At 46.2% G+C, this 20,420-nt stretch overlaps 1 protein-coding gene across 1 annotated transcript in view; it reads right to left on the reverse strand.

Annotated features, from left to right (window-relative positions):
• The window catches only part of TGM3 (transglutaminase 3), a 46,765-nt gene that overhangs the window by 19,503 nt on the left and 6,842 nt on the right, over nucleotides 1-20,420 (reverse strand). Inside the window, exons 2-7 of the mRNA XM_010379017.2 lie at nucleotides 13,249-13,422; nucleotides 12,656-12,895; nucleotides 11,953-12,071; nucleotides 10,016-10,144; nucleotides 5,756-5,933; nucleotides 5,516-5,651 (exon numbers count right to left, since the gene is read on the reverse strand). Of these exons, the coding sequence (XP_010377319.1) occupies nucleotides 5,516-5,651; nucleotides 5,756-5,933; nucleotides 10,016-10,144; nucleotides 11,953-12,071; nucleotides 12,656-12,895; nucleotides 13,249-13,422 (976 nt within the window). The remainder of the gene's footprint in view (nucleotides 1-5,515; nucleotides 5,652-5,755; nucleotides 5,934-10,015; nucleotides 10,145-11,952; nucleotides 12,072-12,655; nucleotides 12,896-13,248; nucleotides 13,423-20,420) is intronic.

The raw sequence follows: 20,420 nt of genomic DNA on the forward strand, positions 1-20,420 counted from the left end.
TTTTATTTTCTATCATGTGAATTACTCATTACTTCTATAATTAGAAAATATACATAAGTTGTATGATCATAGCTAACACAGTGTTAACACAGAAAGTTGTGTTCTAACTGCGTTATTGCATATATTAACTTACAACACCCTAAAAGACAGAAATAATTATTATTCCCCATTCAACAACTCTGGAAACTGAGGTTCAGAGAAGTTAAGTGACTTGAGAGGTCTTACAGTGAGTAATTAAGCAGAGTGGGATTTGAATCCAGGCAGATGGGGTTAAAAAAGGGAAACAGGTTAACAGTAGGTTCCATTTTATGTAACTTGATTTTACATCAGTTCCATTCCATATAACAGAATATGCTGCATTTCTGATGTATTTGAAATGATCTTATTTTTGAAGATTTTTTAATGATGTGGGGGAATGCTCATGATATAATGTTTAGTGAAAAAAACATGACTAAAACTACAGGTGAAGTGGTTGGTTTCGAGGTGTGCGAAAAAATGGGATGTATCTATTATATGCTCTGTCTTCTACTCATGCCTTGTAAAATGTATCATCCCAGTTCTATAAATAATAATAACTCATAGAGAAAAGATGAACGGAAAACTACCAAGTGTTGAAGATATGTGAATAAGGTCATAAATGATTTTTATTTCTTTATGTATTTTGAATTTTTCTATAATTATTTTTAAAAGGGCATCATAAAAATGATCTCCAGGACCCAGGAAGTCTTTTTGGACAGGCCTTCATGGTCGGTTAGAACTCACCAAGGAGAAGGCAAGGGAAGAAGTGTGGGAAGATGGTCCTAGGTGGGTGAAAGGGGCAAGGGAGGGATGAGAAAGTAAGTGAGAACACCAAGTTTCACACTCAGTTTGCTCCTGGCAGAGCAACTGAGGGGAAGCGCAGGTTGGTTAAAAAAAAGAAAAAGTGATAAGTAGCTGTATTTTAATACTTGCTTGCAAGGCAGGAATTTAAGGCAGAGCAGATAACAACTACATCCTGGTTCCTCCCTCATGCAAAAGTCAGCCACTTCAGTTACACAGAAATATTTGGGATGTGCGTCTTTCTGATGCCCAGTGGCGCCATGTGGAAATTCCGGTGTGAGTTTCCGGTTGTGTGCCACACTCTCTCCCACCCCTCAACCTCGGGCTCCACTCCTTTCCTGAGGGTTCAGGAGCAGGCGCTCAGGAGAGGACAGGCTGTGGGCATCAGAACTACCCAAGGCATTTATTAAAAAGTGCAGATTTCTGCTGCTCTCATCTTTCCCCACCCATATTAATTCTGATGCAATCTTTGACGTTTATAAACCACTGCTCTACAGACACCAACTGTGCTATGCTTACCTCTGAATTCACAGAGTTAGGAGACCTTGCCTAGAAAGTGGCCCCAAATCCCACCCTTCTGTAGGTAAACTCCTATTTGTCCTCCCAAATTTTGTTCAGATACTACCTCTGCCAAAAAAGCCTTTCCTGACACACCGAGAGAGTGCCAACCATACCTCTGTGCTGTCTCTGAATCTTGCAAGTAATTCATTGATTTCACTGCAACTCCATAATTGCCAAGCTTTTAATGCAGCTGTAAACTCCTCCATTCAGTCTCTAAGGCCCAGTTATAAAACAAAACAAATAAACGAAAACCCTCCTCCAGCACATCTTGTTCCTCTTGATGCCCAGAGTCCAGTGCAGGTGTGCACAGAATCACGTTTGCTGAATTGAATTGTTTCTGGGCTGAAAGCACTCTCTGTCCCTTCCTCACTAAGGGCCTAGGAGCCAGTTCAGGACTAGTGGAAGCAGGTATTCAGAGACAGAGACTGTGGAGAGATGGCATGAGGAGCCAGGGGCTTGGCTGAGGTGTAGGTGCTGACAGCTGGAGGCACTGCCTGACTCCACCTCCTTGGCAGGGCTGGGCAATCTCTAGGTGCCTTCTACCTCAGAGTTCTGCGAAGTCTACAGGTAGAGTCAGATCTATGACTCTAGAAATTGGGGGATCAAGTCAAATGAATGAAGAAAACAAGCCAGAAAAGTCAAGATAATTTGACTAGACTGTTCTAAATCATTCGGCTGCTGCTCAGTGGCTGAATAGGCTTCAGAGACCTCCTGTGCAGTGGCCCCCAAGGAGGACATCTCAAAGAAGCATCCCAAACTAAGCTCCCCCAAAAAGTGTCCTGACTCGGAAGACAGTGACTACTCCGGAGCTATGCACCTCTTAAGCCAAACCACTGGCATGAGCAAAGTGGCTTAGAAAAAAATTTACCCCACTGGCTGCTGTGAATCTGATTAAAAGAAAGGCCTAGAAAATGTCACTGAGGTCCCCTGATCTGGCCCTTTGTTTTACAAGTGGGAAATTGAGGTGTAGCAACGGCAAGGAACTTACATAATGTTATGCGCTTAAGAGTGTCTACATGTCTCCAAGTGTTTAATCTTAGACAGCTTACTTCTCTCAGGGCCTTTGTTTTCTCATCCATAAAAAATAAATTGGGGATGAAAATAACAATGCCTACGTCATTTGTGAAGACGAAATGTAAGCACTTAGAACAGTACCTGGCACACAACAATTGCTCAACAAATTATTAGTTGCTGCTGTTACTATTACTAAGCACTTCTATGCTTAACCTCCCTTGATTCTCACATTCTATTACTTTAGGCAAATCTGGGCATGGTTCCAAAGCTTTCAACACTTTTTGGTAACGTACAAAGATTCATATCAGAGGTTTTCTGTCCAAACTCCAGTTGCCCTTATAATAACAGCTTAGTAATTTCACTCCAGGCAGAAACTGGCTCTTGGTTTGGCTCTCCCCTGCATGGGATTTAACGGGGGAAGGAACAGTAGGGCTCCCTTGGTTGGCAGGGCTAGCTCTCTTATAGAAAGTGGAATGGGCTGAAGCTCCAGAGAATTTAAAAGTTTAAGCTGGCAAAGGACTTAAGAAATCATCTAGTCCTAGGCTGACCCTTATGTTTCACATATGAAGAAACTTGGGACCAGAAGGATAAATTGCCTTGCACAAGCCTCATAGCAATTTGGTAGTAGGGCTGGAGCTAGTGCTTGGGACTCCCTGTCCTCATGCCCTCCAGGGCTGGTTCCCCCAACCATCAGCTGTAGGGAATGGTGTAGGGAGTAACTATCAGCTCCCTTGGCTTTCTGAGAAGGTTCGGAAAAGGGGAGAGGAAGGGAGGAGTGACAAGATCCTCAGGAACAGTCAGAGCTTCTGCACCTGGCCCCCTCCCATGAGGCCACAGAAGTCACCAGGGAGCCATCCTGGAATGTCTCCATCAGCTCCTACTTGTCCCAAAGGTGATGTTAAGCTGATGTGGGGGGCAGTGTGAATCACTAACCAGGAGACCTGGGTTCTAATTCTAAATTTAGCTTAAAAGCCTCACTTTCCCGCTTCCAGGATGCCTTCCTTGAGGATTTCCTCCAAGTTCCCAGTATCCTTGTCTTAATCACTTGCCTGGGCATCACACACCATGCTGTGTTGCTAATTAGCCTCTACTAGTGGCTTCCCCACTCCTTGTCTTCTAACAGCACCATAAATGCTTTCACTGGAGGAACTGAGACTTAAGCTTTCCATGTCACTGCAGTTCCTAGTGTACAGGATAATCACAGAAATAATATGCTGAGGGGACCCCCAACTTGTCTGACCAACCATCTCCTTTTGTAGAAGAAACTAAAGTTAGGAATGGCATAGCCCCAACAATCAGAGCTGGTTGTGATGGGATTTTGGACACAAGAACAAAGAAAAGCCCAGGGAAAAGAAAAGACACTCATTCATGAGAAGTTGGAAAACAAAGTGTGGCCACAAGTAAGCAATATCACTAGAGAGAAAGTTGTATATGTGCAGATCAAGAAAGAAACTCCTTAAATAAGCTTTCTCTCCCCCAGTAAAACCCCGGAATCCATTGACCCTGGGGTGAGTTACATAATCCTCACTCTCCTTCAGAAGGGAAGGGATGCTTTTATGACTCAATTCGGTTGTTGGCATGGAGTTGTTATTTATTTGTTTTAACAGTGTTTTCCATTATTAGCTATTTTCCTTTCATTTTATACCCTTAGTTATATTAAGCACATTTCAGATAAGTTAGATATATTTATTCTGGTAATGATAAGTAATACAAATATTTTACACAGACTATCTTAAAATTGAACATCTGAAAATAAGATGACATCTGTCATATGATTATCTAGCCATATACATGCATGTGAGCAACTATGTGTGTGTGTAGCCTTTGAAATTGATTAAAAGAATAGATAGATGGGTACTTTATATAGACACATAGATATCTATGTGTATATACAGATATAAACATCATTGCCAATTGCCATCCAGTAATAACTTAGTATATGATGTAACCTTAAACAGTTGTAACAATTTCTATTTTTATCTAGTGCTCTATGCAGTTACAGATACATGTCTACACATTTCATATAATCTACTTCCTGTGGCATCTATCATTAAATTACGTGTGTGTGTGTGTATTGATAGTGTGCACATGGCTATTTATGGTTAAGAATATAAATGCCCAAATATATATACAACATTTTGGCCGGGTGCAGTGGCTCATGCCTGTAATCCCAGCACTTTGAGCACTTTGGGAAGCTGAGGCGGGTGTATGGCCTGAGGTCAGGAGTTCAACACCAACCTGACAAACATGGTGAAACCCCGTCTCTACTAAAATACAAAAATTAGCCGGGCATGGTGGTGCATGCCTGTAATCTCAGCTACTTGGGAGGCTGAGGCAGGAGAATCACTTGAACCTGAGAACATGAGGTTGCAGTGAGCCGAGATTGTGCCATTGTACTCCAACCTGGGCAACAAGAATGAAACTCCATCTCAAAAAAAAAAACTAATTGTTTTCATTCAGAATCCAGAATAAACTCTGAACTTTTGATGTCAACCAAGGTGTATAATAGCTCTCTCTCTATATATATGCTAAGAGAAGATGTGTTGCTTTTCTTATTCTCTTTAAGAAAGTTTAACCCTGTCTGTACTCAAAATACAAAAAAATTAGCCAGGCATGGTGGTGGGCACCTGTAGTCCCTGCTACTTGGGAGACTGAGGCAGGAGAATGGCGTGAACCCGGGAGGCGGAGGTTGCAGTGAGCCGAGATCACGCCACTGTAGTCCAGCCTGGATGACAGAGCAAGACTCCATCTCAAAAAAAAAAAAAAAAAAAAAAAGAAAGTTTACAAGTCATATGGATTTTTATCTTCTAAAGTAGTATAAGGTCCAATGGATCCCATAAATTCAGAGTGAATTTAGGAGCCCTGTCTTTCACTGGGATCAGACCCTTCATCTGAGGGCAGCAAGACAGACCAGGCTAGCAGACCACAGAGCACCGAGAAGAGGTGTCTTGGGTGCTGCTAAGTGTGTAATCAGCGTTGCCAGCATTTCCATTCTACGTGCTGTGATGACATGTTACTTGCCTTGCAACTCCTGTGTGGACCTGGGTCCCAGGAGGATGGTGAGATCGAGAAGCCACTCAAATGTGGTGCTCGAGGTTCAGGCAAAAGGTGAGATACTTACCATACACTATCACTACCCCTGTCCAGGGGGTTTCCCATGGGGTCGTAGTACACATCCACACTGAGATTTCGGTCTGTATCATGAGCGGAGCTGAAGTTGGTGATCACCCGGGAAGGAATCCCCAAAGACCGCAGCGCTGCAAGTCAGGGTGGGCGTGAGGACTCAGGTGGTGGAGAGGGTACCTTGGCATAGCCCACTGCCACCCACTGACCCAGCCAAGGCACACCACACCCAAGGTACCTGTGTTGAGGGTCCCAGCAAAGACCCAGCACTGGCCATATCGGACTGGGCTGAAGCCAGATTTTTTCCAGTCCTTGAGGATCTCCACGCTGCCGTTCCAGTTCCTTGGGTCACGACCACCCGTGTAAGTGCCACTCCAATTCCCAGCAAGCACACCATTGTCATCATTGCTATTGATCTGGGCAGAAACCAGCCCCCACAATGAGTCAGCACTAATGCCTTTCCTAGAGAGACTGACATGCAGAATTCAGAGGACAAGGTGGGGAGACGAGGAAGGAAGCCAAGGACCATGATTGAACTTTTCTTTTTCTTTCTAGGTGACTCGGGGATGATCATTGTAACACTTAACCCCTAGGGGTATGGAGTGGTTTACGAGTTTAGAGGTGCTTTCCCAAACAGGCCATGTTTGATTGTCCTTGATCCATTGTCATTCCTGTGTGGCAGCCTGACATGGGAAACAGACAGCACAGCTTGTCTGTGGCAAGGCAGGGCACAAAATCCAGCTTGCAGGGGACTTCTGGCAGGAAAGAATTAACAGGCTATCACTGTTATCTGTCTGCCTGGGAGTCCATGGTTTGAAACTCTTTTTTGGTATGTGGTCTTACAAAAAGATCACTTTATTTATTTATTTTTTATTATTTTCTGATACGGAGTCTCTCTCTCTCACCCACCCAGGCTGGAGTGCAGTGGCATGATCTTGGCTCACTGCAAGCTTCGCCTTCCAGGTTCAAGCAATTCTCCTGGCTCAGCCTCCTGAAGTAACTGGTATTATGCGTGCCACCATGCCCGGCTAGTTTTTGTATTTTTGGTAGAGATGGGGTTTCACGATGTTGGTCAGGCTGATCTCAAGTGATCCGCCCATGTCGGCTCCCAAAGTGCTGGGATTATAGGCGTGAGCCACCGCACCCTGCCAAAAAGTCATTTTAGAACTTCAGCAACTAACTTCTTGGAAAGAATAAAGATAGAGTATTTCTTTTCTTTCATTCATTCAGCTATTTGTTTGTTTGTTAGTTTACTCGTTCATTTATTCAATTTAAGGCAAGGTTCTTATCTAAGTGACACAACGAAGAGGCAGCCTGAAAAGATCACTGGACTAGAAATCAAGAGACCTGAGTTCCATTGTCTTTTAGGGACACACTTGGAAATATTTACAGGTGAAATGATGACAAATGTGCATGTCTAAGATTTATCAAATCATCTGTGAAAGAGAGGGTCGGAGATGAAGTGACACCGGCCTTGAAGAGGTAATTGTTGAAGCTTGAGATGCATACACAGGAGTTCATTATGCTTTTCTCTCTACTTTTATATAGGTCTGAACTTTTCCATAATAAAAGTTAAAAGAGAAAAGGAGACAGCGAGGTTACAAGCCCCACCTTGCCACTTGCCAACTTGATGATTGCACAAAGGTCTGTTCACCTCTCCAGGCCTTAGTTCTTCACCTTCCAATAGGGAAGAGAATTTTCAAGGGAAAGTTAGGACAAAGGCGCTCGGAGGTGTCTTCTGTAGTCAAGGGTCAGGGTTTATGAAACTTTGGCTGTCGTTTATCTAAACTGTGCAATGAGAGGCTGGACCAGGATCTCCGAGGGCTCCTCCAGCCTGTGTGTCTTACCCCCTCTCCTTGGAGTGCCTGTAAGGGGCAAGGCCTATGAGAATGGACAGTCTGGATACAAAAGGATCCCTGCCCAGGACAGGCCATGGCCAGCCTTGCCACCCCTCAGTGCAGTGGTGAGTTCTGCACCCCTTCCAGGAGGGCCTGGGCTGTCATGGCAGAGTCAGGCAAGACAGAGCCTCCTTCAAGACAGAAGGTTGTGCAGTCCTTCCCCATCTCCTGAGTCACTGGTGCTCCAGCCTCCAAAGTGGCTATCAGCACGGTCATCTCTGGCTGAAAGCTGAGCATTTCAAAGCTCTGCACAGGCCATAATTAGTTCATGGCCCAGCCCAGCTGGGAGGTCTGAACGGAGCATCTGGGAGGTGCAGCTGAGGAAACTGGCTCCACGATAAAGTGGTTTGGCCCTGGGGTGCGAGTGAGTCAGTGGCTCCAGGAGCCTCTGGCCTCACCCACTCTCTCCTAGGACAAAGAGGCTCAGCTTCCTAAGTCGCCAGGGCTTTAATCAAACCTCTTCCAGGCCATTTGGTTTCAAGACTCGGCTCCAGGCTCACTTCCTCTCCATACCCTCCCTCGGCTACTCAGGTCCTCGTTCATCTCCTTAGAGCCTCTGAGTTCCCTGGGCCACCTTACTCCTTTCCTGCCAGGCTCAGTCTAAGACTCAGCTCTTTCCAAAAGCCCTCTCAGAGGCACTCCAGATACTTATCATGCAGCTGAGAAGTTGTTCACATTTCTAACCAAGTAACTAGCTCATTAGCATGAACATATCCAACTCAAAAGTCAAGAGCTCAAGAAATGCCTAAACCATGAACCATAGAAATAAATAAATAAAGGTTACAGAATTTCTGGGCAATTACTTAGTTTAAGAGGGTTAAAGTAAAGAATTCACTTTGACTTTTCACCTTTTTTTTTTTTTTGAGACAGGTTCTTACTCTGTCACTCAGGCTGGAGTACAGTAGTGCAATCATAGCTCACTGCAGCCTGCGACTAATGGACTCATGCGATCCTCTTAGCTCAGTCTCCCAAGTAGCTGGGACTACAGGCATGGGCCACAATGCCTGGCTCCTTGTGTGTGTGTGTAGATGAGGTCTCACTATGTTGCCCAGGCTGGTCTCAAACTCCTGGGCTCAAGTGATTCCCTGCCTCAGCCTCCCAAAATCCTGGGATTACAGGTGTGAACCACTGCGCCTGATCATGACTTTCTGCTTTTTAACTTACAACTTTTGAGCAGGTTGATCTAGGTTTCGATATTTTGGATGAATATTTTTGGAAACAGGGTCTTACTCTATAACCCAAGCCTGAGTGCAGTGGTGCCATCATAGCTGACTGTAACCTCAAGCTCCTGGGTTCAAGTAGTCCTCTTGCCTCAGCCTCCTGAGTAGCTGGACTACAGGTATGTGCCACCATGCTTGGTTAATTTTTGTTTGTTTGAGATAGGGTCTTACTCTGTCACCCAGACTGGAGCACAATGGCATGATCTTGGCTCACCACAATCTCTACCTCCTGGGCTCAAGTGATCCTTCCACCTCAGCCTCCCAAGTAGCTGGGACTACAGGCACATGCTACCATGTCCTGCTAATTTTTTTTTTTTTTTTTTTTTTTTTTTTTTTTTTTTTTTTTTTTTTTAGAGACAGGGTTTGCCATGTTGTCCAGGCTAGTCTTGAACTCCTGGGCTCAAGGCATCCACCTGCCAAAGTGCTGGGATTACAGGTGTGAGGCACTGTGTCTGCCTATGCCTGGCTAGGTTTTTTTTTTTTTTTTTTTTTTTTTTAATTTCTGTAGAGATGAGATCTCACTGTGTTACCCAGGCTGGCAGCAAACTCCTGGGCTCAAGCCATCTTCCCACCTCCATCTCCCAAAGCACTGGGATTAGAGGCGTGAGCAACCACGCCCAGACTGGATGGAGACATTCTCTATGCAATGAGCGCAGAGCCATAGATGCCTCCTAGGGGATCTAGCTTGTGTGTGTGTGAGTGTGTGTGAGAGAGAGAGATTGTGAGTGTGTGAGTGTGTGTGAGAGAGAGATTGTGAGTGTGTGAGTGTGTGTGTGTGTGTATGTTGTAGGGGCACAGGCCTTTTCCATGAAGGCCTTGTTCTGGTCTGACTTGCATGCTGTGTGCCTTGAACAAGCCACTTCAGCTCTCCAAGCTTGTTTCCCCATCTAGATCATGAATGAGGCAGCCTACCGTCTGACACTCTGGGCTGTGCTCTGGGCTGCGGAAGAGATGAGTTAGGCAAAGGAGGTCACCACCTCCAGCTCAGTAGGGGTCTCGCTTCCTTTCCCAGGAGGCCCAGTGATGGAGCAGAGCACTAGATTTGCATTCTCCCATCTTTGGCAGGCACCCAAAGAGCAAGTTCCCTTTTCCTCTGAGAAAAGCTTCATGATGTGGTGGAAAGGGCTTTGAAGTTGGCTGGACCTGTGTCTGGCTCTGCCTCTGCCGCATACTCACTGTGTGCCTCAGGCAAGCCCTATAACTTAGAGGGACCTAGGGACCTTGTGCTCCAAGTTGGTGAAATGTGTATGATTCTAACCACCAGCTGTAATTGGTGAGGTTTTAAATGAGATGACATATATAAAGAGTGTGCGTGCCTAGCCCACAGGTGGTGTTCAATATATGATGACAACTAGTTGTGATCATTTTCCTGTTACTCACCATGGCACTCAGCACCCGGCCAACGTATTTGGGGTCATTTCTGCGGGCCACATCAGTAGCAGGGTCACGGCGGAAGTTCAGACTCCTATCCAAGATTGAGAGGCAGATGCTCAGAATGTCTTCTTCAAACTGTTCAGAATGAGACCATACATTACAATGAAAGAAATGACAAGGAGAGTTGGCTCAAGAAGGGAACTACACTGGTGAGAACCACAGGAACTGTCAGATCCTTTGACTCTGTGGCCTCTGGAACTGAGAGCTACTGAGGACAGCCACCACACCCAGCCCTCAACCCCGCAAACTCATCCAGAGCACTCACTACACACAAGACCCTGTGTATTTCCTCAAAGGCAGCTTTTGAAACAAAAAAGCAAAAAGAGAGGAAAGGATAATAAATAAAAAAATTATAAAAAAGAAAAAAGCTAAGACCTTGTGCAAACTCTCCTAAAGTGAATGCATGGGAGGTGGCCTGGTCTAGCCGACGCCCTGGCTGCCACAAACCTCAGGAGCAAGCCGTTTAGCCTGTCTGGCCTTGATTTCTCCATCTGTATAATCAGGCCAAACTCATCTCAGAGTTTTCTTCTATCTCTGACTCCCATCCTTTTTTTTTTTTTTTTTTTTTTGAGACGGAGTCTTGCTCTGTCATCTAGGCTGGAGTGCAGTGGCACGATCTTGGCTCATTGTGACCTCCACCTCCTGGGTTCCTCCTGGGTTCAAGTGATTTTCCTGCCTCAGTCTCCCAAGTAGTTGGGATTGCAGGCCCACGCCACCACACCCAGCTAATTTTTGTATTTTTAGTAGAGACAGGGTTTCACCATTTTGGCCAGGCTGGTCTTGAACTCCTGACCTCAGGTGATCCACTCGCCTCAATCTCCCAAAGTGCTGGGATTACAGGCGTGAGTCACCGCACGTGGCCTGCCTACAATCTTGAACGTGTTATTGAGACTCCTGGAGAACTAGTTATAAAAATAAAATCTCTTGTTAAGTATATGTATTTGAAGCGTTTTGCACAAAATAAGACTTAATTGAAGTCATTGCTTCTCAAACTGAGAAGGCTGAGCTCCTCTTGACTTGGGTCTTTGCATTTGCTTTTCCTTCTGCCTGATGCTGTTTCCCAAGATCTCTGTCTGGTGCCCTCATCTCCTTCAGGTTCCTGATCAAAGGCTCCTTTCTAAGTGAGGCCCTCCCTCACCATGCCATCAAAAATAAAATAAAATAAAATAAAATAGCCTCTCTTCCACTCCTAAGTGCACTCTATTCACTATCCTTCTCTTTTTTCCTTCCTCCCAATAAAGGAGATAGCCAACTTGCTCCAGTTGACTACAGACAGGGTCTGTAGATGGTCCAAGCACACATCCTTCTGATATCCAAGGCACCCCGCCCGAGGTGCTTTATTCTAATGCCTTTGTCTGGTGGATAAAATAAAAGGTGGAGGGCATCCCTGAAAATTTTCTAAACTGACCAAATCTGAGAACTCTGTAGACTCAAATGGGGATCACTATAATAAAGGACCAAGAGGGTGTAGCTTGGAAAGGCTGAGTGGGCACACTAAGGAAGTTTCATCACATTTTTACATGGAATGAAAAACAGAAGCTACATCACTGTCCCCAGTGTCTCTAGGGGGCCTTATATCTATGTGTGCACCCTGGCACCAATACTACTTCATTGCGTCAATTGAGTTATGTGTATGTTCTATCTTGCCCACTAGATTGCGACCCCTTCAAAGATGGATCTGTCTTACTCATCTCCTGTATCCTTAGTGTGGATCCTGGGGTCTGACACATAATAGGTGGCCAATGAAAGTCTTCTGAATGCATGAACAAATAGAAGGGCAGGCAGATGGACAGATGTGGGACTTCCCACTGATCTGTGGGGCAAGCTGCTGAGCTTCTTGGGTAAAAGGGACATTACCCTCAGCCTCCTTATGACCCTTTTACCTGTCCAAAGTTCCAGCCAATCATGCTAATTCGATTTGTGCTTCCCACATAGATGATGCCGGCATCTTCCTGAACATACTCTTCTCTCTCAGCATGGTTACCCATAAAGACGCTATCCGCTGTTTGATACAAAAAGCAGACACCAAGGACTAGAATCCTAGTAGGACTGTAGGGATCATTCCTCCTCCCCTCCAACTCCTGAACTGGCCTGGGGGTGGGAGCAAGCCCCACCTTTAGCCCTCCCCTGACCCTTGGGCTGAAATTCTTCCAACTCCAATTGTGGGAACTATGAGTTGGAAAGAGAAGCTAGGATGACTTGAGGGTCTGAAAATGAGACCCTGGGGATGAGACACCTGCTCTTTCTGGCAGGAAGCTATCTCCATGCTGTGGAATTATACTGTGGTATTGTCCCTTAAAATGAACTGTGCTACGCAGTTTGTAAAAGTTCATTGTGATCTCGACAATATTCCCAGAAGAAACAGCAGGATGTCCATTTAATGGTGAGGACTTGGAGAGATAGAGGGACTGCCCAGACTCAGACGCTGCTGAAGTGTCAGAGCTCCTCATTTCTAGCTTCTGCACCCTTTCCACAGCCCATGGACTTTCCCTAATCAAACTTGAGCCTGTGAAGATCATTTCCCCCATCCCCTTTCTCTTTTCTAGCTTAGACCAGGGCTGAGAGTGTGGATGGTTAGACACCTACCGTTCAGCCAGGGGTTAAAAAGCAGTATGAACGTCCCAAGTTTCACAGAGGAGATGCCGCCCTGGGAGGAGATCTGGAGGGCCATTGTGTACCGTCCTATGGGTGCGCTGGCAGGACTGGAAATGCTAATAGTCAGAGTATTGCCATTGCTGGCCTGAAGCACCGCACTCCAGCCACCGCTACTGCCATTGGAGAGTGGAAACACAGCCTTCGTCATGGCCGACTCGGAGGGGTAAGGCCCTGTCAAAGAAGACAGAGGTTGAGAAAAGCCAACAAGCACTGGTCAGACTGTGGAGAGACCAGGTTCCAATAACAACCCCTGTCTGGGGGACATGAGCCAATGAAGCATCATATTCTGCCACTGGAAGGAACTGGAATGAACATACCGGCCAGATCCCTCTTGATTTGAGGATGGTGACTCTCAGTCAGGCTCAGAGATGGACAGCAACTTGCCCAAGGCCACAATGAATCAATGACAGAGCAAGGCTAGAGCCCAATGCCAGTGGTCCCAGTGTGGTCCCCATCACTTCTTGAATGCACAAGGGCTACTCAGGTATGTGTGTGTTTGGGCAGGGAGGGGAATGCGCAGGTACCTGTGGAGACAATGAATTCCAGTCTTTCGCTAGAGCCAAGGCCTTTGTTCATGAGCATTAAGACCTGGAAGTTTTGGCCTCTCCGCAAGATGAGCTCCTGGCTGGAGAACTTGTGTGTGTGATGCGCTTGTCGGTTGAGGGCCGTCTGCCAGTTGATACTCTGGAGTCCTAGAGCTGTGAGGCAGAAAAGAGAACCTGAAGTCCTAGGAGGCAAGGAATGGTGGTGTGGGGGAAGGGTGTAAGTTACCAAAGAGCAGCTTTGGGGTGAGGCTCGTCGAGGGCAGAGCCAAATTCCTGGAAAGAATCACGTTAAAATCCAAAGACCTTGATCTTGCATAGCAAGAACGTCACAACCTATTCCCATTCAGTCTTTCCAGTCTCAGTTATGCCAGCTCCCAGGATGTAAGATCACAGAAAATGCTCTGCCCTTTCAGACAGCTGAACCTCTGTGCATCCTGTTCCCACAGCTAAGAGTGTCTTTTCCCCTCCATCTGCTGAGCTGTCACTCGGCCCTTAGGGAACAGGCCAAATGTTCAGTGGAACTCCATCCAATCAATGAGAAGAACTATGTCACCAGAGCGCCTACATTCTGTCTGCTTTCAGCATTTCTCATTGCTTTGTGGATGGGGGCTCCAACAGAACTGAAGGGAGGCGCCAGGCATGGTGGCTCGCGCCTGTAATCCCAGTACTTTGTGTGGCTGAGGCAGGCGGATCACCTGAGAGGTCAGGAGTTTGAGACCAGTCTGGCCAACATGGTGAAACCCCGTCTCTACTAAAAATACAAAGAATTAGCTGGGCATGGTGATGCACACCTGTAATCCCAGCTACTCAAGAGGCTGAAGCAGGAGAATCACTTGAATCTGGGAGGTGGAGGTTGCAGTGAGCCAAGGTCACAACCATTGCATTCCAGCCTGGGCGACAAGAGCAAAACTCTGTCTCAAAAAAAAAAAAAAAAGAACTGAAGGGAGGATACTTATCTCACACCCATCACCCTGGTTTGGCTTCTTTGTTGTCCCCTTGTGTGTCCCCAGACGCCAAGCATGTTTCGTCTCTCCAGCATCCAGCAATGTTTACTTTTGCATCTTTTATCTTCCCTGTATTTGCAATGCCTTGGTGTTGGCCTGTGCCTCTGATGCTAGGGAGGCTGGCGGAGACTCTGAGCAGTCTTTCTAGGCCTAAAGATTGGGGAATCCTTGGCCCAGAGGGGACTTGCAAATGCTCACTGGCAAGAGCTGTTTATAGGAGCAGGTCAAAGGCCATGAATGACCTGGATAAGACCCGAAGACAAACATCTCAAAATCCACCCTCCTGATTTCTTCTCACATGATTGTGAAGATGACGGAGCTAAACTGAGAAGGGTTTATGAGAGATGCCACGATGTACCAGATGTTCACTGATATAGACTTTTTGGGAAATCTTCCTATGAGTTATGTTTAAGAGGTTACATCACCCATTCTTCTGCAAACCAAATTGGTCTCTGTCTTTACAAAGAGGCCACAGCTCTGATGAGAGTGTAAGGGTGCATTCCAGTGCCAGACACAGCTCTTTTTCATATGTGTCCATCTCTCTGCATCAGAACATCCCTTTTTAATCTTTTATTCTATTTTATTTTTGAGGCAGGATCTGGCTCTGTTGCCTCAGGCTGGATTGCAGTGGTGTGATCTTGGCTCACTGCAACCTCTGGCTCCTGGGCTCAAGGGATTCTCCCACCTCAGCCTCCCCATTAGCTGGGACTACAGGCATGAGCCACCACTCCCAGCTAACTTCTGTATTTTCTGTAGAGACAGAGTTTTGTCATGTTGCCCAAGTTGGCCTCAAACTCCTGGGCTCAACTGATCTGCACGCCTTGGCATTCCAAAGTGCTGCAATTACAGGCATGAGCCACTGCACCCAGCACCCTCTTGATCTTTCTATTCTGATGCCTAGCACACTGCTTGACTGTATTAGGATAATTAGATAAATAAATGGATGAAGGAATAAATGAACAAAGAAAAGACTAATGTCATGAGATGATCATCATGACAACAGCTCAAAATTTAGTCTACAAGGAAAAGTGAATATGAAGTATTCATTCAATAAAAATATTAGAGCAACTATTATTCATAGGACATTGTGTGAGGCACAATGTTGGGAGTGTAAACGTGTATGAAGTGTAGTTGTAACTCTCCAAGAGCTTCAGCAGTGGATAAGACAAGCATAAGTGATCATGAATGATGGAATGGGGTAAATCCAGGAAAGGTGTATGAGAGATGCAGGCAGGAAAAAAAAAAAAATCACTTTCAGTTGTAGGGATCAGGAAAAGCTACACTGAAAATGCTGGGCCTTGAAAGGAGAAAGAATTTTGTCAGGTGCCCATAGAGCAGCCTGCATTCTAGACGGTGGGAAGGAGAGGCTCAAAGGCACTAGAGAAGGAGTGATGTTATTTGTCTAGAGCATCGGCCCTTCGTGGAGAAGAGAGAAAGGTGAGACAGGAGTGAGTAGGGGCCAGAGCAGGACTGGGGAGAGGCTTCCACTCAAAAGCACTGGAGATGGGGTGGAGGGTCACCATAGGTACCCTCTCCAGTAAAATGCAGGCTTCCTGGGATGGTGAGCCAACCTGCCGTTGGAGAAAGGGGACTCAAGAGATGAGCTTACTCCCAGTTCAGGGTGCTAAATTCATTCATTCAAACATCCACTCACTCATTCATTTAACAAATATTCATTGAAAGAATAAATTAATAGATGTTTGCATAAATTCAGGGAAACTAAGACATTCATGCAATCAACAAGGATCTGTTGAATGAAGGGAAGAAATAAGGGAGGACAGAAAGGACAGAGGGAGCAGGGGGAAAATGAGCATTCCTGTACCTGAGTAGCCAACAGAGACAGCCCAGAACTCAGACACTGGCAAACACTGAGCCCTAGATGGCTGTGTACAGCTGATAGATGCTAGATCTCTCTAGGAAAACGGCCCCCAAATTTCTCCCCTCTCCTCCTGCCAATCTTGCTCACTACTTTCTGTGCATCCCAGCCAGTTGCGATTTGGTAGAGCTTTACTCGCTTTAGAAAAAAGAACGACTGGCCGGGTGCAGTGGCTTACACCTATAATCCCAGCACTTTGGGAGGCCGAGGTGGGTGGATCATTTGAGGTCAGGAATTCGAGACCAGCCTGGCCAACATGGCAAAACCCCATCTCTACTAAAAATTAAAAAATTAGCCTGGCATGGTAGCGCATGCCTGTAGTCCCAGCTACTCAGGAGGTTGAGGCAGGAGAATCACTTGAACCTGAGAAGTGGAGCTTGCAGTGAGTTGAGATCATGCCACTGCACTCCAGCCTGGGTGACAGAGCAAGATTCCATCTCAAAATTAAAAAAAAAAAAAAAAAAGAAAGAAAGAAAGAAAAGAAAAACAAAAAAGAAAAGCTCTCAAATAAGAACCTCTGGAAATATATATTTTTAAGAAACAAGAACTCTATGGAACATGTGGTTTCAGACCACTTGAGCCTTCCTAGAGATTTTTCACCCCACCCCCAAATCCCAAAGGATGTATGTCCTTTTCCAGATAAAGCTCACTCTAGACCACGAGTTCTTTGAAAGTAGAAAGTCTGTCTCCAGATGGCTTTGTCCAGCACAGGGGTAAGGAAAGAGGGGCAGGGTACTCAGCATCACTTGCTGGCACCTGCCTCTCCCAACAGGCCCACACCCTTCCTTGCTCCACCAAAGCTCATGCATTGTTTGCTGCGGCTGTGTCAATAGCAGAGGCCCCTCCCATTCATCCCAGAGACCAATGTCTTGTCCCTAGAGAGGATGAAAAAGAAAAGACTGAGCTCCAGGGTGCCTCCCAACAGGGAAACCTGCAGAAAGAACATGAGGGGCACTTTGCATGCCCCACCAGGTCAGACCTGGGGTGACTGTGGTGGTGGTGATCATACTATTATCTGAAGTTTACTGGGCATTTGTGTGCCAGCCATCTTTCAAAGTGTTTATGTGCATTAGTTCATTAACTCTATGAGGCAGGCGCTTGTAGACATCCTGTTTTACAGACAAGGAAGCCAAGGTGTACAGAAACCAGGTACCTTGGTCACGGTCACCCCACTCCACAGTGGAGGACTGCAGGCTCCAGAGCCCACACTCATCATCTCTGCCTTTTCTGACACCAAGCGTGAGCCCCGGCAGCACCATCAAGCCTTGGTCTCTGTTAGGATGGCTGTGGGATGTGCGAGACTGCTCCAAGCTGGAGGAGGAGGAAAAGTGGGGCTCACTTTTGTCATCAGCCTTCTTTATGCCAACTGCTATGCGCAGTCCACAGAACACGTTATGTATGTGCTCAATGAAATCTTACAATGAGAAACCAAGGCTCAGAGACCAGGTAGCTTATCTGAGGTCACATACCTGGAAATTGGCAGAGCCAGGATGCTGAACCCAGGTGTGGCATAATGAGAAATATATATTTGATCTCTGCTTTCTCTTGGCACAAAGTTCCTGAAACCCTTGGAACCTCCAAAATGATGAATGACTTTCTGTATGCTAATGAGATGACTGGTACTGGCAGCTCCTGGATAGCCTCAGGATGGGAGCTGGTTGCCAGGGGAGCCAACCAGTGCTTAGAGACTTGGGACTTTCAGCCTCATGCCCACTACCCACTTCCACAGAGGGGAGAGGGACTGGAGGTTGATTTCATCACCAATGACTGATGACTTAATGAATCATGCCTAAGAACGAAGCCTTCATAAAAACCCAAACCCCAAAGGATGGGGCCTGAGGAGGCTCCAGGCTGAACTCATGGAAGTGCTGGGAGGGGGGCATGGGGGCTCTGCGCCCCTCCCCACACCTTATCCCAGGCATCTTTTCCATCTGGCTGCTTCTGAGTTGTATCCTTTTATCATAAACTGGTCGTCTGTTTTCCTGAGTTCCTTGAGCTATTCTAGCAAATCTTCAAACCTGAGAAGGGGCTGGCGGGAACTCCCGATTTAAATCTGGTCGGTCAGAAGCACAGGTGACAACTTCTGAAGTACTGGCATCTGAAGTGGGGCAGTCTTGTGGGACTGAGGGGCGTGTGCACACCCTGTGGGCTGTGTGCTAACTCCCAACAGTGTGAGAACTGAGTTGAGTTGTAGGACACCCAGTGGTGTCCACTGAGAATCGCTTGGTATGAGAACAAACCCCACACATTTGGCGGCTAGGAAGTATTAAGAGTAGTCTGGAAGAAAAAATGGTGTTTCCTTTTCACCAGGCCTTACTGACTCTACCCTGTCACTGTGGTCCTGAAACCTTTTGGAAGAGGGTCTCATGCAGGATTTTGAGTCCAGAAGGTGCCCTAGATGGTAAGGGGCCCTCATGCTGCATTGTACACCTGCTAGCATTTGGATTCTGACAGAGGAGAGACACCGAGCTCCTGGAAGGAAAACATCTCTTCCAAAAGAACTGTCTTCAGGGGAGGTGGACAAAGGGGACAGCCTGCCCTGCATCCCCGAGTAGGAACTGCCGGCTGAGAGCATGCTCATCAAGCTTCCGGTGTGATTCTGAACCGTTCACCAGCTGCCTCCCTCAGTCATCATCCTGTCCCTTAACCCTAAGATTGCTCTGCCAGCCCCCAAATCAAGGATCCAATGATCCTGTCTCCCCAACCCCAAAGCCCTTGACATGGCACTCATCACAGCCCACCCTGTCAGAATGTGTAGGAAAAGAGAGGAGGGAAAGGTATTCAGCAGTCTAAGGTTCTCAAGTTTACCGCTTTATGTATATTTATGAGCCTCAGGGCTGTCTTCTGCACCAGTCTGGGTGAAGGGAGGAGAAGAGGTGGTTTGCCCATAGTGTGACATCTCCAAACTCTGATTCCTTGCCACCTCCCTGAGTTAATGCTTAACTCCAGTGTCAGGCCTGGGGCAATTTCTCAGAATTTTTTTTCCTGAGAACATCAGTGCCAGCAGCAATTTTAATGTGGTGGACTGCCAGATAAATAGCTATCCTGATGTTCACTTGCTCCTTCTTTCCTGGTAATGAAATCCCCCATATGTACAGGCACTGCTTTCTCAGGCTCCACTCTGGCTCGGTGGCCATGAGGGTAAATTTGGGCCAAAAGCTTATAGGCAGAAGTTATAGGTATTAACTTCCAGGAAATCTCTCTTTTAAAAAATTGAGGTAAAATTCACAACATAAAAAATGCCATTTAAACCATTTTAAAATGTACAATTCAGGGGCATTTAGTATACTCACAATATGCAATTACCTCCACTATCTAGTGGCAGAACTTTCTCATCACTCCCCAAAGAATCCCCCAATCTATTAGGAGGAACTCCCCATTTCCTCCTATCCCCAGCCCCTGCCAACCCCAGCTCTTTCTGTCTCTATGGATTTGCCTATCCTGGGCATTTCTTTTTCTTTTTGTTTCTTCTCTTTTCTTTTCTTTTTTTGAGATGGAGTCTCCCTCTGTCACCCAGGCTGGAGTGCAGTGGTATGGTCTTGGCCTCACCGCAACCACTGCCTCCTGGGTTCAAGTGATTCTCCTGCCTCAGCCTCCTGAGTAGCTGGGATTACAGGCGGGTGCTACCACGCCCGGCTAATTTTTTTGTATTTTTGATAGAGATGGGGTTTCACCATGTTGGCCATCCTGGTGTCGAACTCCCAACCTCAAATTGTCCACCCACCCGGCCTCCCAAAGTGCTGGGATTACAGTCATGAGCCACCTCACCCGGCCCTATTCTGGGCATTTCATAAATTAACAAATGGAATCACACAATATGTGATTTGGGTCTGACTTATTTTACTTAGCGTAATGTTTTCAAGGCTCGGTCATGTTGGAGGATGTATCAGTACATTCTTTTCTTACGGCTCAGTGATAGTCTATTACATGAATATTCCATGTTTTGTTGATGCATTCATCAGCTGATGGACATCTGGGTTGTCCCTACCTTTCAGCTACTCTGAGTAGTGCTGCTATGAATGTGTACTTGGTAATATTTGTTTGAACACCTGTTTTCAATTTTTATTTTATTTTATTTTTTTTAGAAAACCTCTTTATATAAACAGTTGGCAAATGCCCTTTTCCTGTTTACTTCCTCTTGTTCCATCCTGCTATTTGGACATGGACAAGGTTCTAGCGGCCGTCTCAGACCATGCAGAGCCATATGTACCCTAGCAATGGTGGAGAGGAGACTGGACAGAGCTGGGCCCTGAGAATGGTGCCACCACCTG

This window comes from Rhinopithecus roxellana, chromosome 13 (assembly GCF_007565055.1).
Source record: "Rhinopithecus roxellana isolate Shanxi Qingling chromosome 13, ASM756505v1, whole genome shotgun sequence".
Classification (NCBI taxonomy): Eukaryota; Metazoa; Chordata; class Mammalia; order Primates; family Cercopithecidae; genus Rhinopithecus; species Rhinopithecus roxellana.